At 38.2% G+C, this 21,618-nt stretch overlaps 1 protein-coding gene across 1 annotated transcript in view; it reads right to left on the bottom strand.

Moving 5' to 3' along the window:
* The window catches only part of ERCC6 (ERCC excision repair 6, chromatin remodeling factor), an 80,856-nt gene that overhangs the window by 10,335 nt on the left and 48,903 nt on the right, over window positions 1-21,618 (bottom strand). Inside the window, 10 exon segments of the mRNA XM_028512744.2 lie at window positions 1,293-1,388; window positions 5,134-5,250; window positions 8,769-8,832; window positions 9,650-9,712; window positions 9,714-9,750; window positions 9,753-9,773; window positions 9,776-9,821; window positions 10,290-10,313; window positions 10,315-10,424; window positions 10,427-10,460. Coding sequence (XP_028368545.1) covers window positions 1,293-1,388; window positions 5,134-5,250; window positions 8,769-8,832; window positions 9,650-9,712; window positions 9,714-9,750; window positions 9,753-9,773; window positions 9,776-9,821; window positions 10,290-10,313; window positions 10,315-10,424; window positions 10,427-10,460 — 612 coding nt within the window.

Genomic DNA, 21,618 nt, shown 5'->3' with positions numbered 1-21,618 from the left:
AAGGGTAAAATATCTCAATAATTATTTTAAAATTCTGAGTACATATTAAAGTATTTTAGACATATCAGGTAAATAAAATATATTATAAAAATTAATTTCACCATTTTTCTTTATCTTTTTAAATGCGATTATTAGAAAATTTTAAATCACACATGTGACTTACATTCTGTGTCTACCAGATAGTGCTGACCTAGACCACCTATGGTTTCACAACTTGGAGGCATATGTAGATAAGGGGAGATTTAGAAGGATTGAATAAATGTGAATAATTTAAAAACCTCCAATAAAACACAAAATACTAAATTATGAGAGATGGTTAAAGAACTGAAATGACAATCTGGAAGAAAAAGCATGTAGATGTTAGGGAACACAGGTAGCCATGTCACCTGCACTCATCTCTTCACCTACCTCTATGTATAAACAGGAAAGTGTGAATGAGGCAGCATACCGTACCACTCAGCTGTACCTCCAATGAGCACAGATCAAGGACTAAGAAAGTTTTACTTATGTCAAATAAATAAAATACGAATTCATATTTTAAGATACTGAAACACAAGTTGAATAGTTTACACAAAACTTTAGACTTAAATGCTGATTATAAACCTACTATATGCACTTTTTAAAAAAGATTTTATTTATTTTCAGAGAGAGGGTAAGGGAGAGAGAAAGAGAGGGAGAGAAACTTCAGTGTGAGAGAGAAAACAGCTGACTACCTCTCCCATGCCCCCCAAGCAGGGACCCAGCCCGAAACCCAGACATGTGCCCTGACTGGGAATTGCAACCTTTCTATTCACAGGCTGGTCCTCTATCCACTGAACCAGACCAGCCAGGGATACTATATATATTTATTGAGCAGACATTTGCCTACAGATTTCTGAGCATTGCCAGTAACTAAAATGTTATGCTAGAAAAATCTGTGACAATAATTCTTCCTCCTTACACCTGCTAACCCCAGAGTTCTGAGGCTGCTTCCCTACATTATGCATAGGATTAGCAGTCCCTGAAGGACTCACCATTGCAGATCATGTTGTCTAGTGATATTCTTCTATTTCTAGACTATGCAGTGTTGGGTTCAAGTGTAATAGTGCTTCAGCACAGACAAAAAGGGAGCATGTGGAATTTAACCATGTGGCCTCTTACTTCTGTAAGGATTCCAAATTAAGTGAAGGCTTCCACTGAAATGTTTTCAAGAGAGTAATAGTGAATCTCTCCCTGACTAGTACTAGTTTCCTTTCTTTTCCTGCTTCCCTTAATTTCACCAGCTTCCATCATGCTTCCGTCATTTAACTGACCTGTGTCTCTCCATTGAGAATTCTGTAAACTTCTTTGGAATCAATGAAATTTTGGTAGACTTTATGTTGCTCATCTGTAAGGCGGCAAAATAGGACCTAGGATGGGGGGTAGGGGAGGAAACAGAGCAACTATAATTTCAAAAACCTTTTTAATAGAATCAAATTACCAAAAAAACTGCCTATCAAAACAGCACAATGTATGCAATTTTAACAATGTATCTTCTTTGAAACAAAACAAAACAAAATGAAGCCACATTTCAGAGCTGAACAATGAGTATAGTTCCCTCCTTTAACCAGGCCCCATTTCTGTCATCTGTCCACCTCTTAGTCCCCACCCCACTGTCCTGACAGTCCTGAAGATTCGTTTCCTGCTCAGAGGAAAATACAGGACTAGTTGCACAGACCTTCCTCCATTCTGGCCAACAAGTGCTCGGGACAGCTCACTTCTCATGCCCCTCACCCACACTCCACTTCAGCAAACCTAACCAGGGAACTTAATTTCACCTGTACTCCCCTTTCCTTGAGTTCTAAGTATAGGTCCACAAGGTCACCAGACTCATCTCTAGCAGGTACACCTAACTTCCCAGACCAACTGTGGTGATAATTCTATGCCATCATGTTCTGACTCTGCTTTCAACCGTCCTTTCTTTCTTCAAGTCCACCACCACCACCACCTCATAGCTTAACTTTATTCCTCGGCTAGTCATATTCCCAAGGAATTTTCCTTTAGCCACCCCTTCACTACCCACTGTGTCTACCCTATAAACTTCCAAATGTGTATTACCTCAACCTTCTGCTTCTCTGTTCCTTTTTGTTAAGCACTGGGCACTAGAGTGTGTCACAACACACCTCACCACCCCTGGGCAGTGTCCTGCAGCACTCAGCTCCTGGTCTCCAGATGAATCCTGTGCATTTCCACCCAACAGGCTGAGACAACATTCCTCTCTCTCCCCAAGCTGCTCACCCACCCACCTACCTACCTTTGGCTCAACCTCTACTTAAAAACAATAAAAAACAAAACAACAAGATCAGAAACTGAGGCTATAAGGATTGATTCTCTAGTTTTCACTCCCTAAAATGTATCTACTTCTTCATCTGCCTCAGCTTATTTTCCTTTATTCCCAGAAGAATTGGTTCCTGAATGAGATCAAAAGCAAACCTTCAACCTTTCCACCAGATCTGAAAACCCTCTCATCTTCCTTAGGACAGAGTTCTACCCCTTAGACTCTGCAAAAATTGAGAGGACAACTCCCTCAAAGTATCATGTACAATCACCATCTCCATTTCCTCTTTCTTGTCACTCATGAACCAGCACAATCCCGGAAGGCACTTCCATCAGTACCACTGAAACTGTTATGAATGAGGTCACTAATAACTTCCTAGTTGCCCCACACAAGATCCCTGAGCCTCATGATTCCATTTCCCCTAACCCACCTCTTGCCTTTCTACACAGGCCTCCCATGTTCCCAGCTCACTCCTTGTCTACCCTCTCCTTAATGCTGCCACTCCCCTGGGCTGCTTATCACTCTTCATTCTACATGGACTCCTTGGACAAACTCACTGCTGCTTCTAACTTGAACACATTCTCTGCTCACAGGCCATCTATATCCCAGCCTAGAACTTTCTTCAGAGTTTAACTCCTTTTATCTTTTTATAAGTAGACACTCCATGGACACTTCAAATGTAATCTAAATTAAACTCATCAGCTGTCTTCTCCAAATCTGTCCTTCTGAAGCCTCTGTTGCAACACATCCATCCCAGCATCCCAGTGAGAAACCTGAGAGTCACGAGGCCTTTCAGCTTCCTCCTGCTAGCCCCACCCTTGTTCAGACCCACATCTCTTCTAAGGACTTCCTAGGTTCTGACTAATTCATTCCTTTGCATCCATTTTCTTTCCTTATTGATGCTTTCAAATGCTACCTGAGTAATCTTTCTAAAGTATGGACCTGCGTGCTTATAATTCTTAACTTCTTAAATTAATATTTCAGTCCTTTAAAAATGGCAACAGAAAAGCCTCACCTCTCAATCACAAAGTTAATTGAACAAATTATTCACCTGGTACCTAGTATGTGCAAATTATTGTTTTTGGTGTCATGCAAAATCTGTAGATATGTCAGACAAAATCCTGACCTCAGGAGTTCCAATCAAGTAGAGGCCTCTAGTGGAGAGCCTTGTGGAGGTCTTCAAACAAACTTCTCTATATATGTGTTTGCTTGAAGGGGAAGGCAAACCTTCAAGTGAAGGGAACAGATACAAATAAAAAGGAAATGTGAACATTAAAAAAACTTAGGAAGTGATCTGCCTTGGCTACTGCACAGAATATAAGAGGTATTCTATGATTCCACAGTAAAAATAAACTGTCACAAGTTAAATCAATATTCTTGGTGGGAAGAGGGATATCAAAGGTACATTGGAGTGTCCCAGGTTCGATTCCCAGCCAGGGTACATTCCTGGGTTGCAGGCCATAACCCCCAGCAACCGCACATTGATGTTTCTCTGTCTCTGTCTCTGTCTCTGTCTCTGTCTCTCTCTCTCTCTCTCTCCCCCCCTCCCTCCCTTCCTTCTCTAAAAATAAATAAATAAATAAATAAATAAATAAAAAGGTACATTGGTACAAAGGTACAAAGGAAACCTTGGAAAAATAAATCCAGCAAAACTGAAATACTGAATGTAGTGGGAAGTGCCAAACAATGTAGTGCAGTCACACTAACTGAATTAGTCAAACTAAACTGCACTAATTTATGAGGATGTGAAGCAGAGATGTGAGGGAATGACAAAGAACAAATAAAACACCACAGCAACTGGTTGATCTAGAATTAAAGACAGCTCACAGGGTTGTGGCCTAAGTAACCCTGTGGCAGAGAAGGGAGAACTATAAGGGGAATGCTAAGGCAAGGGGTAAATTTAGAAATGAGTTTCGGCAGAGAGGGAAAAGGCAGTGATGTCAATAGCCTTGATGACAGATGTCTCAGATCATTTAGAGTTTCAACATTCAAAATGTACAATGTGTTTACTTTTAGATGCTTAACAGACAGTGCAGCCATCTATTAAGATGGAACACTAAGATGAACACTAAGATGAAATTTAATAGGATAATCCTTTTAAAACCTAAGTCAGATGATATCACTCCTTTGCTCAATAACTTCCTATGAACTTCCTCCAAAGTCTTCACCATGACTAGTGGGCCCTGGTGATCTGGCCAGAAATCTGACTGCTTCCTTTCAGCCCTCTCCTTGCTCCTGCCCTCCAGACACTCTGGCCTCTGTGAATGTACCGCCACACCCCCACTTTCCATCTACCTAGAATGCTCTTCCTCCAAAATCCCCTGTAACTCCCTCTTTCACCTTCTTTAGGCCTTTGCTCAACTGACAGTTTATCAGAGAGGTATTCTCTGACCTCCTCTTATAAAAATCTATTTCCATATATCCTTGCCCTCATCTCCCTCTTCACACTTACTACCACCCTCCATCTGATATATTTATTCATGACTGTCTTGCCTCAAGAATGAATGTGGATTCCACGAGAACAAGTGTTTTCTTTGTTCACTTCCACTCCCAGGCATGTTGTTGGCATCTAATATAATTTGTAGCATGAATGAATTGGGGACTTGAGGAAATAGAGTTTAAAGAGAGCAGCTGTTGGAATCCATGTGTTAATGAGAGGTCTAAGTCTGTGGACTAGAGGGAGAGTTCTGCTGAGAGCCTGGTATATGCAGATGTCACAGCAGTCTTACCTGTCACATCACATACTGGTACATGCAAATGTAGATTAGCCTGCCCCAAAGCTCCTACCACCACACCCATACTTTAGGAATGTTTTGGTAAGTCCTGGATTTACAGACCTGTTCATTTTTATCTGGCAAAGAAAGACTCATTTTGACATCTGATTTCATTCTCCGCAGGAGGTATGGATTTATGGTATCTCGTAAGACACATGCACACTTGTAAGCAGTTTTAACCTTTAGTAAAACAAAAGGAAAACAATTACTGCATGTTTAAGAAATGCATTCGTTCTTACCTCTCAATTGATTCCAATGCTTAAACAAATCACTTTCAAAAGAAATGACCAGCCCTGCCTGGTGTGGCTCAGTGGATTGAGTGTCAGCCTGCTAACCAAAAGGTCGCTGGTTCAATTTCCAGTCAGGGCACAAGCCTGGGTTGCTGGCCAGGTCCCCAGTGGGGGGCACGTGAGAGGCAACCACACACTGATGTTTCTCTCTCTGTCTTTCTCTCTCCTTCCCCTCTCTAAAAATAAGTAAATAAAAAAAAATTTAAAGAAACGACCAATGATTATACAAAATTGGTTGGAAATGGTTAGAAAATGGTTTGGAAAAATTAGTATATGTAAGTTTTTCCTCCAATATAATACTCCAGGAGGTGGGACCTTTCATAATAATATCAATGAAAAAAATTAATCACAATATACAATGAAAAGAGTAACTGATAATTTGGATCCTATTCTTCTTCTATACTTCACTTTAATTATCACTGCATAGTTAAACCCTCTGGAGAAAAAACTGCTTTCAAACAAATCTCCATTTATAATCTTGTATTCTCCAAAAGCTACAAAGGAACTGGTATCCTGCAAGCTGAAGATCAAAAGCCAACTATGGGGGAAGCTGCTGCAATGGAAGCAACCAGATAATCAGCAGAGATTACTGCCCACTGGAGACTTTGGAGAATAAGTTCAAGAAAAGCCCCATGATCCCAGAAATAAAAGGTCACTCAGGTCTACAACAGAGCATATGGTTCTGTAATGGGTCACAGCCACATGAGATGGGCATTAACTGTATGTAGAAACACAAAGACCCACAGCAGAAAACCACTCTCTCTGCAATTCATTTAAAGGCAAGCAAAGAATTCAATATATTATTGATATTTGAAAAAAATCTAAATAGGCTTAACAACCTAGTAAATTATTCTTTAATGGAACTAGAAAAACCCCAACCAAAGTTCAAATTTGAGAAAGCTGCAAAATGAATGAGAGGTTGATCATAATAAAAAAAAATTTATGTAACAAAATTAACATGGTAAAAAAGAAAACATTTTAAAAGACCCTAAGAACACCTCAAGTATGTATATATGTATGTTGATTTATGTATTTACCTGATGTGTTTATGAGTATGTAAACATAAATAATGGGTTTTATTTAGAATAGAAGACAATAATAAAGAAACTCAGTATCATTCAGACATTAATTAGAATTACCTTTAAGATGATGATCAGGTACATATTATGGGTTGTTAATGCAGAGATAATTAAATTTCAGAATTTAAGAAGACATTACAGTCCCACCAAAGAAGCAAGTACTTCTTTAAAATCTTCCTGAAAAGCTCTACAGTGGGTTGAGACTAAACTGTCTCCTCCAGGACTAGTGAGCTAATTGGTTATGCTGGGAGACCAAGGCTGCACTGCTGAATGGCCTGGCCACTCAATCACTTCTGTTCTTTCACCCACCTGTCCACCCCTCTGGAGAGCTCCCCTGCTCCTGGGACACTGTGATGAGCTTACAAGGGTCAGAGCCCAGAGCAGCTGGGCATAGGTCTGGGTCTACTTTTCATACAAAACTCCCTAGAGGATGATGTTAAGCTCTAGACTGGGGTGGGGATGGGAGAGCAGGAATGACTAAGAAACCCTATTTTAGTCTTCATGTCAAGCCACATTGTCCAGTTCAACTCTTAGGGAATCCTGTGCTTCAAGCAATGAAGTCGACTCTGTATTTAATTCTCATCTGCCTCTGGCGTCTTTTCCTCTGTGAGTAAAAAAAACATATGGGGAGGGGAGATCCAACTGCATTTCTCTATTATTCCCAACTCCCCAGTGCTGTGGAAAATGGATACCTAGCTGGGCATGCCCATAGTTCTTCTTCTTTCTGACAAGGCAGAGTGATAATTACTCCCCAACTTTGCTTCTTCCCAAGCTAAGTGCTGAGTCTCAATAGCCTTGAGAGTGAAAGAAGGTTCAGCTAGATGACTTCCCAGGTTCTTTTCAGTTCTAAAATCTTCTGCGCAAGTCTAACATACAAATGTAAGAACCAGTATCCTATGCTTCCCCTTCTCCCTCCCCAACCTTTTAGGTCCTAGCACAGTCACTGCATCTCCAGGAAGCCTTTTTTAACCCCCACAAGCTCTGATAAGTGGCTTTCTCCTCTGATCACAGACCTTATTACCACTTGATCATGTTTACCACTTTCCCCCACACACCCACAGTAAACTGGGAATATTATTTAAAGGGAGGTTCTGGTTGCCAGCCATCTCCCATCATTTTAGCCCCAGACTGACACAATAAATACTGGCTGACAGACTGTCTTCTTGGGATTCAATAATGCATGACAGCCATGAACTTAAACAGAAAGAGGCAAATAAAAACACCTCTGCTCCCAAGGACCTTATAATCTAACAAGAAAAAAAAAAAACAGGTAAGTGCACAAACTTCTGAAACAAGAACTTCAGGGAAGAAACAGACAATATTACATGGTTTCTAAGTACTTCCACACAAATGATTTATTAATCCCAAAGGAGAAGTGGTAACTTCAAAGAGTTTAGAAATCTGGCAAACCCCACCTCATCCAAGTAATCAGATCACTGCCAATTAATAGAACCAACAAAAGGATAAACCAACAGCATGTGCCTCCAGATAGGAAGCACTGAGAAAGACATGTCACTTCTGTGATATTCTTGCCAAAAAAGCATAACCTGAATCTCATCACAAAGAATGGAAGACAAACCCAAAGTGAGGCCCATTCTATAAAATAACAGGCCTGTGGTCTTCAAAATTGTCAAGGTGATCGAAAGGCATAAGGAAAATTAGAGAAACCGTCCCAGATTAAAGGAGACTAAAGAGGCATAGACATATACTTTAGATAACAAAATTATAGCAATGTTAAATTTCCTCCTGATTCTAATGTTTATGCTGTGATTCAATAAGATAATGTCCTTGCTCTCAAGATATACACACTGAAGGATTTGAAGGAAAGGGCCATCTTCTATAACATGCTCTCAAATGATTCAGTAAAAAAAAAAAACAAACATAAATTTGTGTGCATGTATAGAGAGGTGGGGAGAGGGAGGGAAGGAAAGATCAAGCAAATGCAACAAAACAAGCAAAATGCTAACAATTGGTGAATGTGGGTAAAGAGTATATAGAAGTTTTTTTATGATTCTTGCAACTTTCTGTTAAACTTGAAATTATTTCAAAATAAAAAGTTTCAAAAAGAACACTATAAATGAAGAATAATAGGGATTCACCAGAGAAAGACAGCCCTTTCTTTAAAAGTTAATTAAAAATCATTCAAATATAAAAGTATTAAGACTGTTGTTGATAATCTTCTAATTTTAAAAGTCTAAAATTCTTTTTCTAATTAAGTATTTCAAAACATGTGAATGTTTTCTTTGGTGAAAGGTTTTCTCTGTGGCTCAGTCATGACCTGGCCAGTGCAGGTCCCACCTGAGAGCTGCACAGAAACCCTGGCTCTCACCAAGGTGAGGACTGCCCTTAGGTCAGCTTCATGTCCTGGTGTTCCTGCCTGTAGCAACTCCATTCTACCAGTCGCCCAGGCATAAAATCTCAGGCGTCAGCTGCAGCAAACTTACCACCACCTATGCCTTTTCCTTTATCTTATCAGCCTTTACATTTTGTTCTTTCTGCCTAAAAAACTGCCATCTAGGGTCCTTGGTCTCCACCTTCTTTGTCAGGACCCACCACCCAGGTCCAGGTCTTCATCATCTCACCTCAATGATTCCTGCAGATCCCTCAATGCCAGCCTCCCTTCCATAACTACTCGCAGTCTGAGTAACTCTGAGGAACTGCCCTTTCCAGTGTCCTGCTCAGACAACCTCAGTGGCTGTTCCTGCCTGAGAACCTACACTTCCTTTTCAAGGCTCCCATTTCTAGAACACACAGCTTTGCTGCTACTTCCTCACAGCATCTCCAGTCCAATCAAGTATGTCTCTTCACTACCTATGGCCTTATAATGTGCCTGTTGTCTTAACCTATTGCCCATGTTCTTCTGAGCCTGTTTTCCCAGAATCAAGGTAAGGGGAACCTGTCTCACTCACTAGTCTTCCTAAACAATTCTCACTGGTTTCCCCTTCTCTACAACTTTACACTACTTTATAAGATGTACTACCTCAATCTGCACTAAATTATATGTTGTCCAGAACTGATTCCCTCTGTTTTCATAATTTCGACTGCTCTAGAGTATTTAAGGATTTTTAAAAACTCATCTGGAAAAATATGAGCTATCAAGCAAAAATAATTTTGTAATTTCTATCAGAAACCATTTATAAGCTTGGCCATTTCCCTTAATTCTGAACAATTTGGCTACAAAGTATAATGTTAAAATACTAAAAGTTATACCTGTACTGGGAGGCATTTGAATATCCCCCCATGGTGATGGGGACCGAGAATGTTCCATAAATCAGGTAATGTGCCTAACTTTCCTGGGAAGATAAAGTCAAGAGTGACCACAGCTCTCGGAGGTATTTTGCATTGGTGAGCCAGACAAGATGATACGATGAGGGGTGCGGAACTATTTTGGGAAAGAAGATATTTTTAGTAAATTCACTTTTACAGATAATCATCAACCCTACCCCAAAACCCCCACCCAATCTTATTATTTAATATATTACTATCATTTGGTCATCTCCAAAACATAGAAGACAATTTTATGAGATTTTAATCTTCAATTACATAAGGGAATAATTTTTTCTTATTGTTCATGCTGAATACTATGGACTTGATTTGGCTTTGGTTATATTCTAATAACTGATCCCTACAAGAGACACTAAGTAATGTGAACAATTAGAATTTTTTAAAAAACATAATTAAGAGCAAAAATAAAAAAAATTGTGCATTAAGGCAAAATGTCTATTTCGAATTCCTTATACAAAGGCACAAGGGGAAAGATTAAATAAGTGTGTTACTAAAATCAGGGAGTTTATTCTCAATTAAGTACTATTATTCACCTGGGAATCTCCTGTGTTATAAGAGTTCATACCTGTTTGCAAGCAAGAGTGATGGCCAGCATTTGGATTTCGAATTTTGTGTCCTTCATCCAAGATCACGTAGTGCCAGTCATGCCTACTAATATCATCTTGCATCAATCGGATATAGGAGTAAGAAGTGATTAAATTCCATGACAATGAACAATATCTTGAATTAGTTTCTCCTAAATTGAGGATGAAATGATAAAGCCAGTTTTAGATAAATAAATTAAATAGGCATGGCTCTTAAAATGACAATCTTCCAATCATGATGCAATCTAAAGCACTTAATAACTATGTATACAAAACACAGTACATACATTGTAATTGTACATTATCAGCAATGGAAGTTATTGCATGCTTCACTCATCGTAAGAAGTAAATACTACATGATTCACTATTGGGGATAGCTCAAAAGAAGACCCCCAAAAGTTATAATAAACAAACACTCAATTTTTATTTTTCTAAAACATACTTTGTGTCAATCTTTGTTAAACTTACAAGGCAAATAAAAAGTGATTTATTTAAAAAAGAAGAAAATATGAGAAAAGCCAAGGAGATAAGAAAAACAATCCAGGCACTCTAATGATTGATAACATGAATTCCAGAAGGGACAGAGTAGAAAGGATATAAAATAAATAATTTAAAAAATGGTAGAAAAAATTCTAAATAGAGGCTAGGTCTATAGAGCAAAACATACTAGAGTATCAGGTAGAAGCACTGAAAAAAGACATAGATCTAGGCAGATATTTATTAAATGTCTGAATTCCAAAAATAAAGAAAAACAAGAGAAAATACTGTAGCTTCTCATCAGAACAAAAAAAGTAAAGATTCCCTTTAGACGAAAGACTCTACCTGTGTTGAACACCTTTCTGTAATATTAAAAATTTCAGAAAAAAAACCGGAAAATCTTCTCCATAATTCTAGGGGAAAGCAGTGACTCTGGAATTCTGCATTGATCCAAACTAGTAGCCATGCTCTAGGGGAAAACAAACTTCACCTTCAGACAGGCCAGGTCAGAAAATAAAGCAGCAAGGATGGGATAGGTACAGATTGCTACACCCAGCCAGCACAGGGCTGCCTACAGACAACAGAACTTCCAGACTGGAAAGCTCAGCACATAGTGTGAAGGCAACTTTGAAACAGGACAGAGGTCCTTTTTAACATCCATTTTACAGATGAGGAAACTGTGGCTCAGAGATAGTAAATAATATATCGGGTCATAGAACTGACAAGTGGATCTTGTCAGGATTGAAGCACAGAAAGGCAACAAACTCCATTAGTATTAACTAAAATATTAGGCCAACACTGCTTCGTTAATTTACTACAAAAGAAAAAATTAAGGGAAAATTACATGTAATATACATACCAATTCTTAAATTATTAAAACAATAATTAACATTAAAACACTTTTAAATACTAATGAAAACTGTTAAGAAATGATCTAAAATATAAAATTGGACATCTTTTTAAGTTTTACTATAATTCCAGTTTAGTTTTAAGAAAACCTAGAGTGAGGAAAAATGAAAATGTACTAAAAATCCACCCTGTCCATGGTGAATGAGGCTTAAGTTATAGATATTGTTTAATTGTCAATTGCAAGAAAAAAATAGGTTGAAATACATTTGTAAAGCATGTATGCCCACTTACTGATTAACAGTTGCTATTCTATGACATAAATAGAACACAAGAAATAGATTATAAACTAGCAAACCACTATAGGGAATAAAGACTGAACATGCCACGGTCTCCCATTGGATAGCAGATTATTACCAACCAGACTTCTCATGGGTAAGTAGAGCAAAAACCTAGTCATGTGTTTAAAAGAACCAAACTAGAGCTGGCACTGTAAACTTGAAATTACGGGAATTATCAAAGGACACCAAGGAATGCAAACAAAAACAGGGCCAGGATAAGAAATATAGATATCAGACAAAAAAATGAACAGAAAGAAGAGGGGATATTTTATATTTAAAGGAGACAACAACCTAAGAAAGAAGAGCCATTAGCCTTTACCCTACCACAAAAGCACTACAACAAAGCCTGAAAGCAAAGACCTTAGAACTACAGGGACCTTACCCACAGCCTTTCAGAGTTTCATAGATAAGAAGACAGAAAACATTAAAGAAAAAAAATTAAAAATTAAGATACAACTTCCAGTCAAGATGGCAGCATACATAAACAGGGTTTGTCTCCTTGCAAAACCGTATCAAAATTACAACTAGAGAACAACCATCATTCAGAATCATCAGAAATCAAGCTGAATGGAAATCCTACAACTATGAAATTAAAGAAGAAATCACACTGAGAATGGTAAAAGGGGCAGAGATGTAGAATAGACTGGTACCACACCTACATGTGGTAGATAAAAATCAGAAGGGATACCTCAGGAACAAGGGGTCCCCAGCCACACACCAGGCCCCTCAGCCCAGGGTTCCAGTGCCAGGAAGGTAAGTCCCTATAATTCCTGGCTATAAAAAATCAGTGGAGACTGAAGCTGTGGAAGACAGAAATGCTGAAATCCCAGACAGTTTCCTCTTAAAGGGCCTAAGCACAGACTTTCTCAGACTCACTACCTCTGAGCTCTAGCACTGAGGCAGCAGAATGAAAGGCCTCAGGGACATATGGGAAGGAACTGAATTGTCTGGCATCAGGGCAACAGATGGAACACAGTTTCCTCCAACGCATAAGTGCTAGCAGAGGCAGTTCCTTTTCTGAGCCCTCCCCCAACATAGCCACAGAGCCAGCACTTAAACACCATATCTGAGACTCCATCAACCTGGCTCACACTGTTTACCCCACTCAAGAAATTCCCTGAGGCACTGCCCTACCCAACTTTCAGGCCCACCCAAATTTTTTACAGTGGCTTTTCCATATGAATGGCTTGTCTTGGCTCATGCTTCAGATTTTCTTAAATCCTCTAAAAATAAAACAGCACCTGGTTTTAGCAAACCCCGTACCTCTTACTAAGTTAGCTCAGGCCTGGTATTAGCAGCAGGTGGCCTTGGTAAACAGTTTGGCCTCTCCTGGGAACCTCCAAGCCCATCACAAGTAGAAGATGTATGCAGATGACTTATGCTGTGTGATCCAAGACAAAACACAGGCAGTGACTGACCTTGGATGTGTCTACAGCAGTCAAGGTTCAACTACAAAAGGAGGGTTTACACAGCCTTCACACTGGGTATACCTCAAGTACCCAGGTTGGGTTACATGGGAGGCTGTGCCACTAGACCCTATAGGACACTTACTACATGAGGCCACACTACCAAGCCTGGGAGATGTAGCAGCTCTACCTAACACACAGAAACAAACACAGGCTGCCAAAATGAGGAGACAAAGAAACATGGCTCAAATGAAAGAACAGAACAAAACCAGAAAAAGAACTAAGCAGAATGGAGACAAGCAAGCTACCAGATGCAGAGTTCAAAACACTAGTTATAAGTATACTCAAGGAACTTAGTGAGGACCTCAATAGCATAAAAAAGATCTAGTCAGAAATGAAGGATACACTAATTGAAATAAATAACAATTTACAGGGAGAGAATCAACAGTAGAGTGGATACAGCCAAGATCAAATCAGCAATTTGGGAACATAAGAGAACCAAAAAACACCCCAATCAGAACAGCAAGGAAGAAAAAAGCATCCAAAAGAATCCAAAAGAAATGAGGATACTGTAAGTTTGTATACCGTAACTTTAAGCATAACAACATTCACATCATAGTGGTGCCAGAAAGAGAATAGAGAGCTAGAAATTGGAAACCGTACTTGAAAAAATAACAACAAAAACTTCTCTAACTTGTAAAGGAAATAGACATTCAAGTCCAGGATGTGCAGCAGTCCAAACAAGAAGAACCCAAAGAGACCCACCCTAAGACACACCATAATTTAAATGCTAAAGATTAAAGACAAAAAGAGAATCATAAAAGCAGCAAGAGAAAAGCAGTGAATTACCTACAAGGGACTTCCCAAAAGACTGTCGGTTGATTTCTTGAAAGAAACTTTGCAGGCTAGAAGGGGTTGGCAAGAAATATTCATTCAAAGTGATGGAAAGCAAGGACCTACAACCAAGTCTGCTCTACCCAGCAAAGCAATCATTTAGAACTGAAGGACAGATAAAGAGCTTCCCAGACAAGAAGAAGGTAAAGGACTACATCACCACCAAACCAGCATTGTATGAAATGCTCAAGGGTCTTCTTTAAGAAGATGAAATCAAAATATGAACAATACATACATATCTATCTACAACTGAACCTAAAAAATAAAGAAGCAGAAACAGAAATCATAAATACAGAGAAATGTTTTGATGGTTGTCAGATGGGAGGGGGGGTTAAAGGGATGAGTGAAAAAGGTGAAAGAATTAAGAAGTATCAATTGGTAGTTACAGAATCATCATGGATATGTAAACAGCATAGGAAATAGAGTGGTCAAAGAATGCATATGCATGACCCACGGACATAGACAACAGTGTAGGGATTGCCTGAGGGTGTTGGGGGTGCTATGGGGAGCAGGACAACGAGGGAAAAATTGGGACAACTGTTATGGCATAAACAATATAATTTAAAAATAAAATAAAATGAAATACAAAAACATTAAGATACAAAGGATCTGAGTTATCATAATTAGTGAGCTCCTTTTACTAGCAATCAGTAATGCTTCAGACCACTTAAGAAACACTCATTCTTTACAATATTCAGAAAGGATGAAATCAAACTCAGTGAATGCAATCTTCTAAAAAGGAAAATGAGAAGATTAATAAGACAAAAACAAAAATTAGTGAATCTTAAAGAAACAAACTGGTAGAAATGATAAACAAATAAACTAAACATTCTTTAAAAAGACCAAACATAACAGACAAATCTCTAAAAAGTTATGCCAAAGAACACATAGACTCAGCATGAGAACTGTCAAAAAATTGTCTCTACAGGTGCAGGGATTACAAAATGTCAACCACTACTGTGTGACCTAATTCCAAAATAATCTGAACATCTGACAGAAGAAGACTGTTAACAAAACAAATCACCAAAATGAATCCAAGAAAAATGAGACACACCAATCAGACCAATACTGAGTAACTTGAAAAAGATGTTATGGTCTTCCCACCAAAGTCTACCACACCAAGGGTTTCATGAATAAAGAATGAATTGATTCTGTTATTTAATCTGTTTCAAAATACAGAAAAAGATAAAACACAGTCCAAATCATTCATGTTAAGCTAGTAAAAGGTGAGTCAAAACAGAGACTCAACACATTACAAACCCATTACTTTACAAATAAAATTTAACAATATATCAACCTAATAAGTCTATTGCAGGAATATAAGAATAAGTACCAGGAAATCTAATACATATAATCACAGTCATAAAAACTTTATATAAAGTTTGACATTTCAAAAATGACATCTTAATAAACTAGGATTAGAATACTTTTTAATTAAATAAAGTACAAAAGGGTGTAACATGGGCCAAGAAAATTTTAATAGATAAAAATGAAGATGAGGAAATTATCTTCTTATATGTCATAATACACTTAACACATCAGAGTCAATAACATTTGCTTCAGAGAAAAGTGTAACTCCCGGTTCCTACTGAAGGTTCAACAGGAGAGCTACTATTAATTTGACTGCTATTTTGCCATCTTCCTACTCACAATCTTCAGTGCCTGTACAATACTACATTAAAAGCCACACCTGATTTAACCATTTCCCGACTTTCTACCCGATGATAGATGCAGCAGTAAATACCTGAGGGCTCACAGCCTTACAAACATACATACAAACTCGCCCAGGACTTGCCTTCATTGACCTCTCCCTGACCACACTGCCACCTGCCCTGCCACAGCTGCTATCAAAGCAGCAGGCACCACACCCCACCAGTCCTAGGACCTTTAGAAGCCAGTGATGATTTCAATAGTCCCTCCACATCTAATTTTTCCATGGAGTATCTGTGCAAGCAAACTATCATGACTCTACCCCCATTCTTCCCTCCAGAAGTGCAGCATCTGCTAGAAGTCATGAGAGAGACAACAGCAAACTGAAACCCAGAATGTTCCATGACCCATTTAACTCCAGGCACAGAACTGTGTGTATACATAGAGAAAAGGGAGCTGAAAACAGTAACAACTGCTTCAAGTTTGAAATACAGAAGTTAAAATTACCACTGGGTCATAGCCAAACCCTGCAAATGTGGACCGTGCAGCTCCTAATTGCTAGATGCACAGAATCACCACGGTCATTCCACTGGCCTCTAAGGACCGCCACCATGAGCTGGATTCTGGACATCACTTCTCCAAGTTAAACAAGTAAGATGCCAGGCCTCTCAGATATATATCACTGGAACCACGTTCAGCTTCTTTTCTATGTTTAAGGATTGAAGTTTATTTTTAAAATTCTGTCATGTTAGCTTATAAAGGTGTAATAATAAATAAGAATTAAGAAAACACTTTTATAAAAAGAATATTTTGAAAACGTCCCCATTGAAGAGATAACCTCCACTTACTAAATAGCCACTGGATAAAAGCATATCTAAGACTATTTTGACTTGATTCAATCACAGAATTCTGTAACTGCTTAGACAGGAGTTTCAATAATGGTGAATTGTTGAATATTATGGATGTCTCTATCCAAATACTTAAGACAAATTATCTCGGGCGGTTTCAAATTAAAAGCTTGTAAAATATGTAACCTCTCTCCTAGTTTTTGCAATTAATAGGGTATGTCTGCAATTAGCCTGACTTACTGAATGCAGAGCTGTTGTCATTAAAAGATGTCTGTGAAAGTACTACTGTTATTAGGGAGGCTCAGGAGACCAATCGCTCCTAGAGGGCAAACAGTGGACTGGTAGAAAACAACAGCCATAAATCACACTGTCAGCCAGTGGGAGAGCTAGTGGAGCACCGGCACATGAAGGCCATTCACGGTAAATGCAGCATGGCAGCTTCCCAGGCAGGACTTACTGCACCTGTAATTAATTAAAATTTCCTTCAAGCTAAATCTTTAATAAACAAGGATTTGTGCTGACAATGAAGAAAAAAGGACTCCAGCAACATAATTTTACAATATACCTCACAGAACAAGTATAACATCTATCATTTTTTATACCAGGTGAATATACCATCTCTAAAGTTAATAGAAATTACATCACTTTGCATAATAATGTATACTCGGAATGGATCTGAAATATTTAGAATGAGTGAGGGACTGTGGCTCTTTTCTTTTATTTACTTTTTACTCCCAGCTTTTTAAAAAGCCAAGTCTTTTTACAGTGTTTCAGAAAACTGGCCCTTTTAAAGAACATGCCAAAATAGGTTCATCAGATGTCCATGTTTTTGTGTGGTCTTTTCCTTAATCACACCTTGCAGTTGTCCCCAACCCCCACCAAAATTTTAATATTCTATTTCACTGTTTCCATTTGGGGCCAAATGTGTCTGGACACAAGGGAAAAAGGTCTATCCATGAATAAGCATGAATACTTTTGATGTATTTATAGGGAATCAATAAGAAATGCCAGAGCATCTTATGTTTCCCAACCACTGAGATAAGGAGGACTATAATAGTCTTTGTTTCTAATATACAAGGTCTATCCAGGAGGTATCCAGCCATGTAATATGAAAAATAGAGACATTTATTAAAGATACAAGATACAAGAAACACTGTACATAGGGCAATGACATCTCAGTCCCCTTCAAAGTAGGCACCTTGGGACCTCACACAGTTCTCCCAATCACCATCAGTTGTCCCAGTGTATTTCCCTGACTCTCATCAACGGTCTGAAATCTCTTCCCTTTCAAAGGTGATTTTAGTTTTGGGAAAAGCAAAAAGTCACAGGGCACCAAATCTGCGCTGTAGAGGGGCTGAGTCACTTGGATGATTTGATGTTTTGCCAAAAACCTCTGCATGAGAGGGCATGTTGTTGTGAGGAAGCTGCCAATCACCAGTTGCCCATAACTCTGGCATTCTGAATCATCTGCATAGTTTCCTTGAAGGAATGTTCAAGTTTAGCGCAAAATTTGATGCAGATTTGTTGCTCTACTCACTCAATCATTTTGAATATGAAGGCCACACAATACACATGCTCACTCAATGGCGTCTACCACCCCCACTGACTAGTACAGCAAAGTTATCACTGTTCACACACGCGCATTCCAGTCCACTCTCCTTGGCTGTCAAGTTCCATCAATATTGCCCAAGCTGTTCTTGTTATATTAACAAGGACTGGACTTTTTCCAGACACACCTTGTATAGTAAATGTAAGCTTATTATGCAAACACAGTAACCAGCAAAACCTCACAAAATTACTAAAAAATCCCATTTTACAGGAGATCAAACTGGGCTTACATAAGCTGAGTGACTTGGTCAAGACAATGTTATAAAATGACAGATCCAAGACTCAAATCCTGGTAATTACAAAATCTATGCTTTAAACCCTTTATGCCATTGTTGTATTTCTCATTCTTAAGCCTCTAAATGCCATGAATTGATCAATATAAAACTCTGAATTATCTACAATATTCCGCAGAATTATTATATCTTACATAGAGAATCAGGTGGGAGAGACATAAAGTGACAACTGTTTCCGAATATAAGAAAGAAATTTCTCATTACACATCTTACAACAAATTGGAAAAAAGGGTCCTTAATAATTCAATAAACTTTACAACAGAATATTAAAGACACCACTACCCACTGTAAGTTATGGCATAAGGATCACAAAAATGCCCTCTTTTATTATCTTTTCATACATTGGGTTGGCCAAATATGGTTTTCCATAAAATAAAAGATACATTTTTTAATTTTTATTAATAACTTTATTGATTTGGATATTTTGAATATGTCAGCTACCTCCCCCATGGTATAACATTGACTGTTCTCAATTAGTGTCTCGATTTGATTGCTATCAACTTCAACTGGTCTACCCAACTGTGGAGCATCATCCAGCAAGAAATCTCCAGCAGGAAACTTCACAAACCAGTTGTGATATGTATGATCGTCACAACGCCTTCTCCATGCACTGCACAAATCTTTTGTTGCATTTCAGTTATCTTTATCGTTCTTGAAATAATAAAGCATAATATGCTGAAAATATTGCATATTTTCTTCCATCTTCAATATTAAAATGGCTACACAAAAATTTACCAATTTTGATTTAAGGTGTTTTTTTAAATGCATGCTGATATGACAGCTGTCACAATACAATCTAACAAAATTGTTTCAAATGAATGTAAAGACAACTAAGTACTATTAAAGCCCTTACAAACAAGCAAACAAACTTTCTGGCCAACCCAATATTTTCTTTCCCCGTAAAAATGGTCAGCTTTTTCCCCCTGGCTAGTGTGGCTCAGTGGATTGAGTTCTGGCCTGTGAACCAAAGGGTCAACAGTTGGATTCCCACAGTCTAGGGCACACACCTGGGTTGCAGGCCCAGTCCCCAGTTGGGGGCACATGAGAGGCAACCACACATGAGAGGGAGAAATGTTTCTCTCCCTCTTTCTTCCTCCTTTGCCCTCTCTAAAAAATAAATAAATAAAATCTTTAAAAAAAGGTTAGTTTTTCAGGGTTGTTAAAAACAACACATCCATTCTGGGGAGCCTTAACAGTATAAAAAACCTGGAATATTGTGTTTACAGTTATTCAAAAAATAAATACTAACTGACTAACACATTTAAGTTTCTCCATGTAAGATAAAAGAGATCAGAAAACATGATGAGAAGGGAAAATCTCTGACTCTTGTTAAATAAGATTTCAACCACTGAAGGAGATTCAAAGGACTATAAAATGTCTTTATTGGCTTGTTTGGTTGAAAATATTAGCCACATTTTTCTGCATGGTTGATGGGTGTTTATTTGACAATTCTCAATTATTCTGTCAAAGAGAATATTAACAAAGATAATATAAAACAGTGAGAGAGGTGGGAAGCTATTGTAAAAGGCTATTTAGGGAAGAAAAAAGATAGGTGTGCTCCATTCAGAAATTGTTTGATCATTTAATATGCTCTCTAAATGCAAACATTTCAAAATTTTATGTCATACCACCTATAAAAATCGTTAGGAAATAATCTATTTGAATGATAAAAAGAACAATTCTGGCATTGTTACTCTGAAGTATTTTTAAAGAGAATTTCTCTCCTCTCCCCTATTTCCCCAGCACTGAATGTTCATATTCCAGAGCACCACTATTACATTTAGATAGGATAGTCACTGGGCACAGAAAGCTCCACATGGAGAGAAGGAATCTCAGCTAATAGGATGGAAAGAAGGTCCGACAATAGATGCTAGGTTATAGACCAGACCGGTATTGACGGAATATTTGAAATATGATTAAGGAACACAAATGCTATTGCAATTTAACACACTTATAAGCTAACAGGTATGCATGGGGTGGCAAAGATCTGTATATATAAGTATAATACAGGGACCAGAGGGTGTTTGAATCCAGAAACCAAAGTTCTGACCTTGGAAGTGTTACTAACAAGGTCTCTGCCAGGAATTAACAGGTTTGATATGTCATCATCACAAAGAGTAAAAATTAGCATTAATAACAATAAACTGTATATCTAAGTCAAGAGGTATGGTTTGAAAGATGCAAGAGGACATCATTTCGATCTTTTGTTTGACAACTTACATCTTTAGAGATCTGAGATATTTTAAAACAAAAAAGGAACAGTAGAAAGAGTTAAGGGAAAACACAAGTCTACTGCTTTTCCTCAAAAGCTAAGCAAGAAACTTCAAGTCCTTGGTGAACTGTAAAACACTGAAAAAATTATGAACAATTGTATGTATGTATGTGTCTATGTGTGCAAAACAACCTCAGAAGGTGGCATCACTGTAAACAGAAGTGAATCCCATCAGACTGTCAGCTGATTTCTCAAGGGAGACCTTGCATGCAAGAAGGGGCTGGAAAGATGTATTCCAAGTCATGAAAGGCAAGGACCTACATCCAAGATTGCTCTATCCAGCAAAGCTTTCATTTAGAATGGAAGGGCAGATAAAGTGCTTCTCAGATAAGGTCAAGTTGAAGGAGTTCATCATCACCCAGTCCTTATTATATGAAATGTTAAAGGGACTTATCTAAGAAAAGAAGATAAAAAACATGTATAGTAAAATGACGGTAAACTCACAATTATTAACAGTCACACCTAAAACAAAAACAAAAACAAACTAAGCATTCAACTAGAACAGGAACAGAACCACAGAAATGGAGATCACATGGAGGGATAGCAACAGGGGAGTGGGAGGAGGAGAGGGGGGAAAAGGTACAGAGAATAAGTAGCACAGATGGTAGGTAGAAAATGGACATGGGGAGGGTAAGACTAGTATGGGAAATGTAGAAGCTAAAGAAATTATGACAC

Source organism: Phyllostomus discolor, chromosome 5 (assembly GCF_004126475.2).
Source record: "Phyllostomus discolor isolate MPI-MPIP mPhyDis1 chromosome 5, mPhyDis1.pri.v3, whole genome shotgun sequence".
In the NCBI taxonomy this organism is placed as follows: Eukaryota; Metazoa; Chordata; class Mammalia; order Chiroptera; family Phyllostomidae; genus Phyllostomus; species Phyllostomus discolor.
Note: the sequence above shows the minus strand (reverse complement) of the source record. Positions and strands in the feature narration are given on the sequence as shown.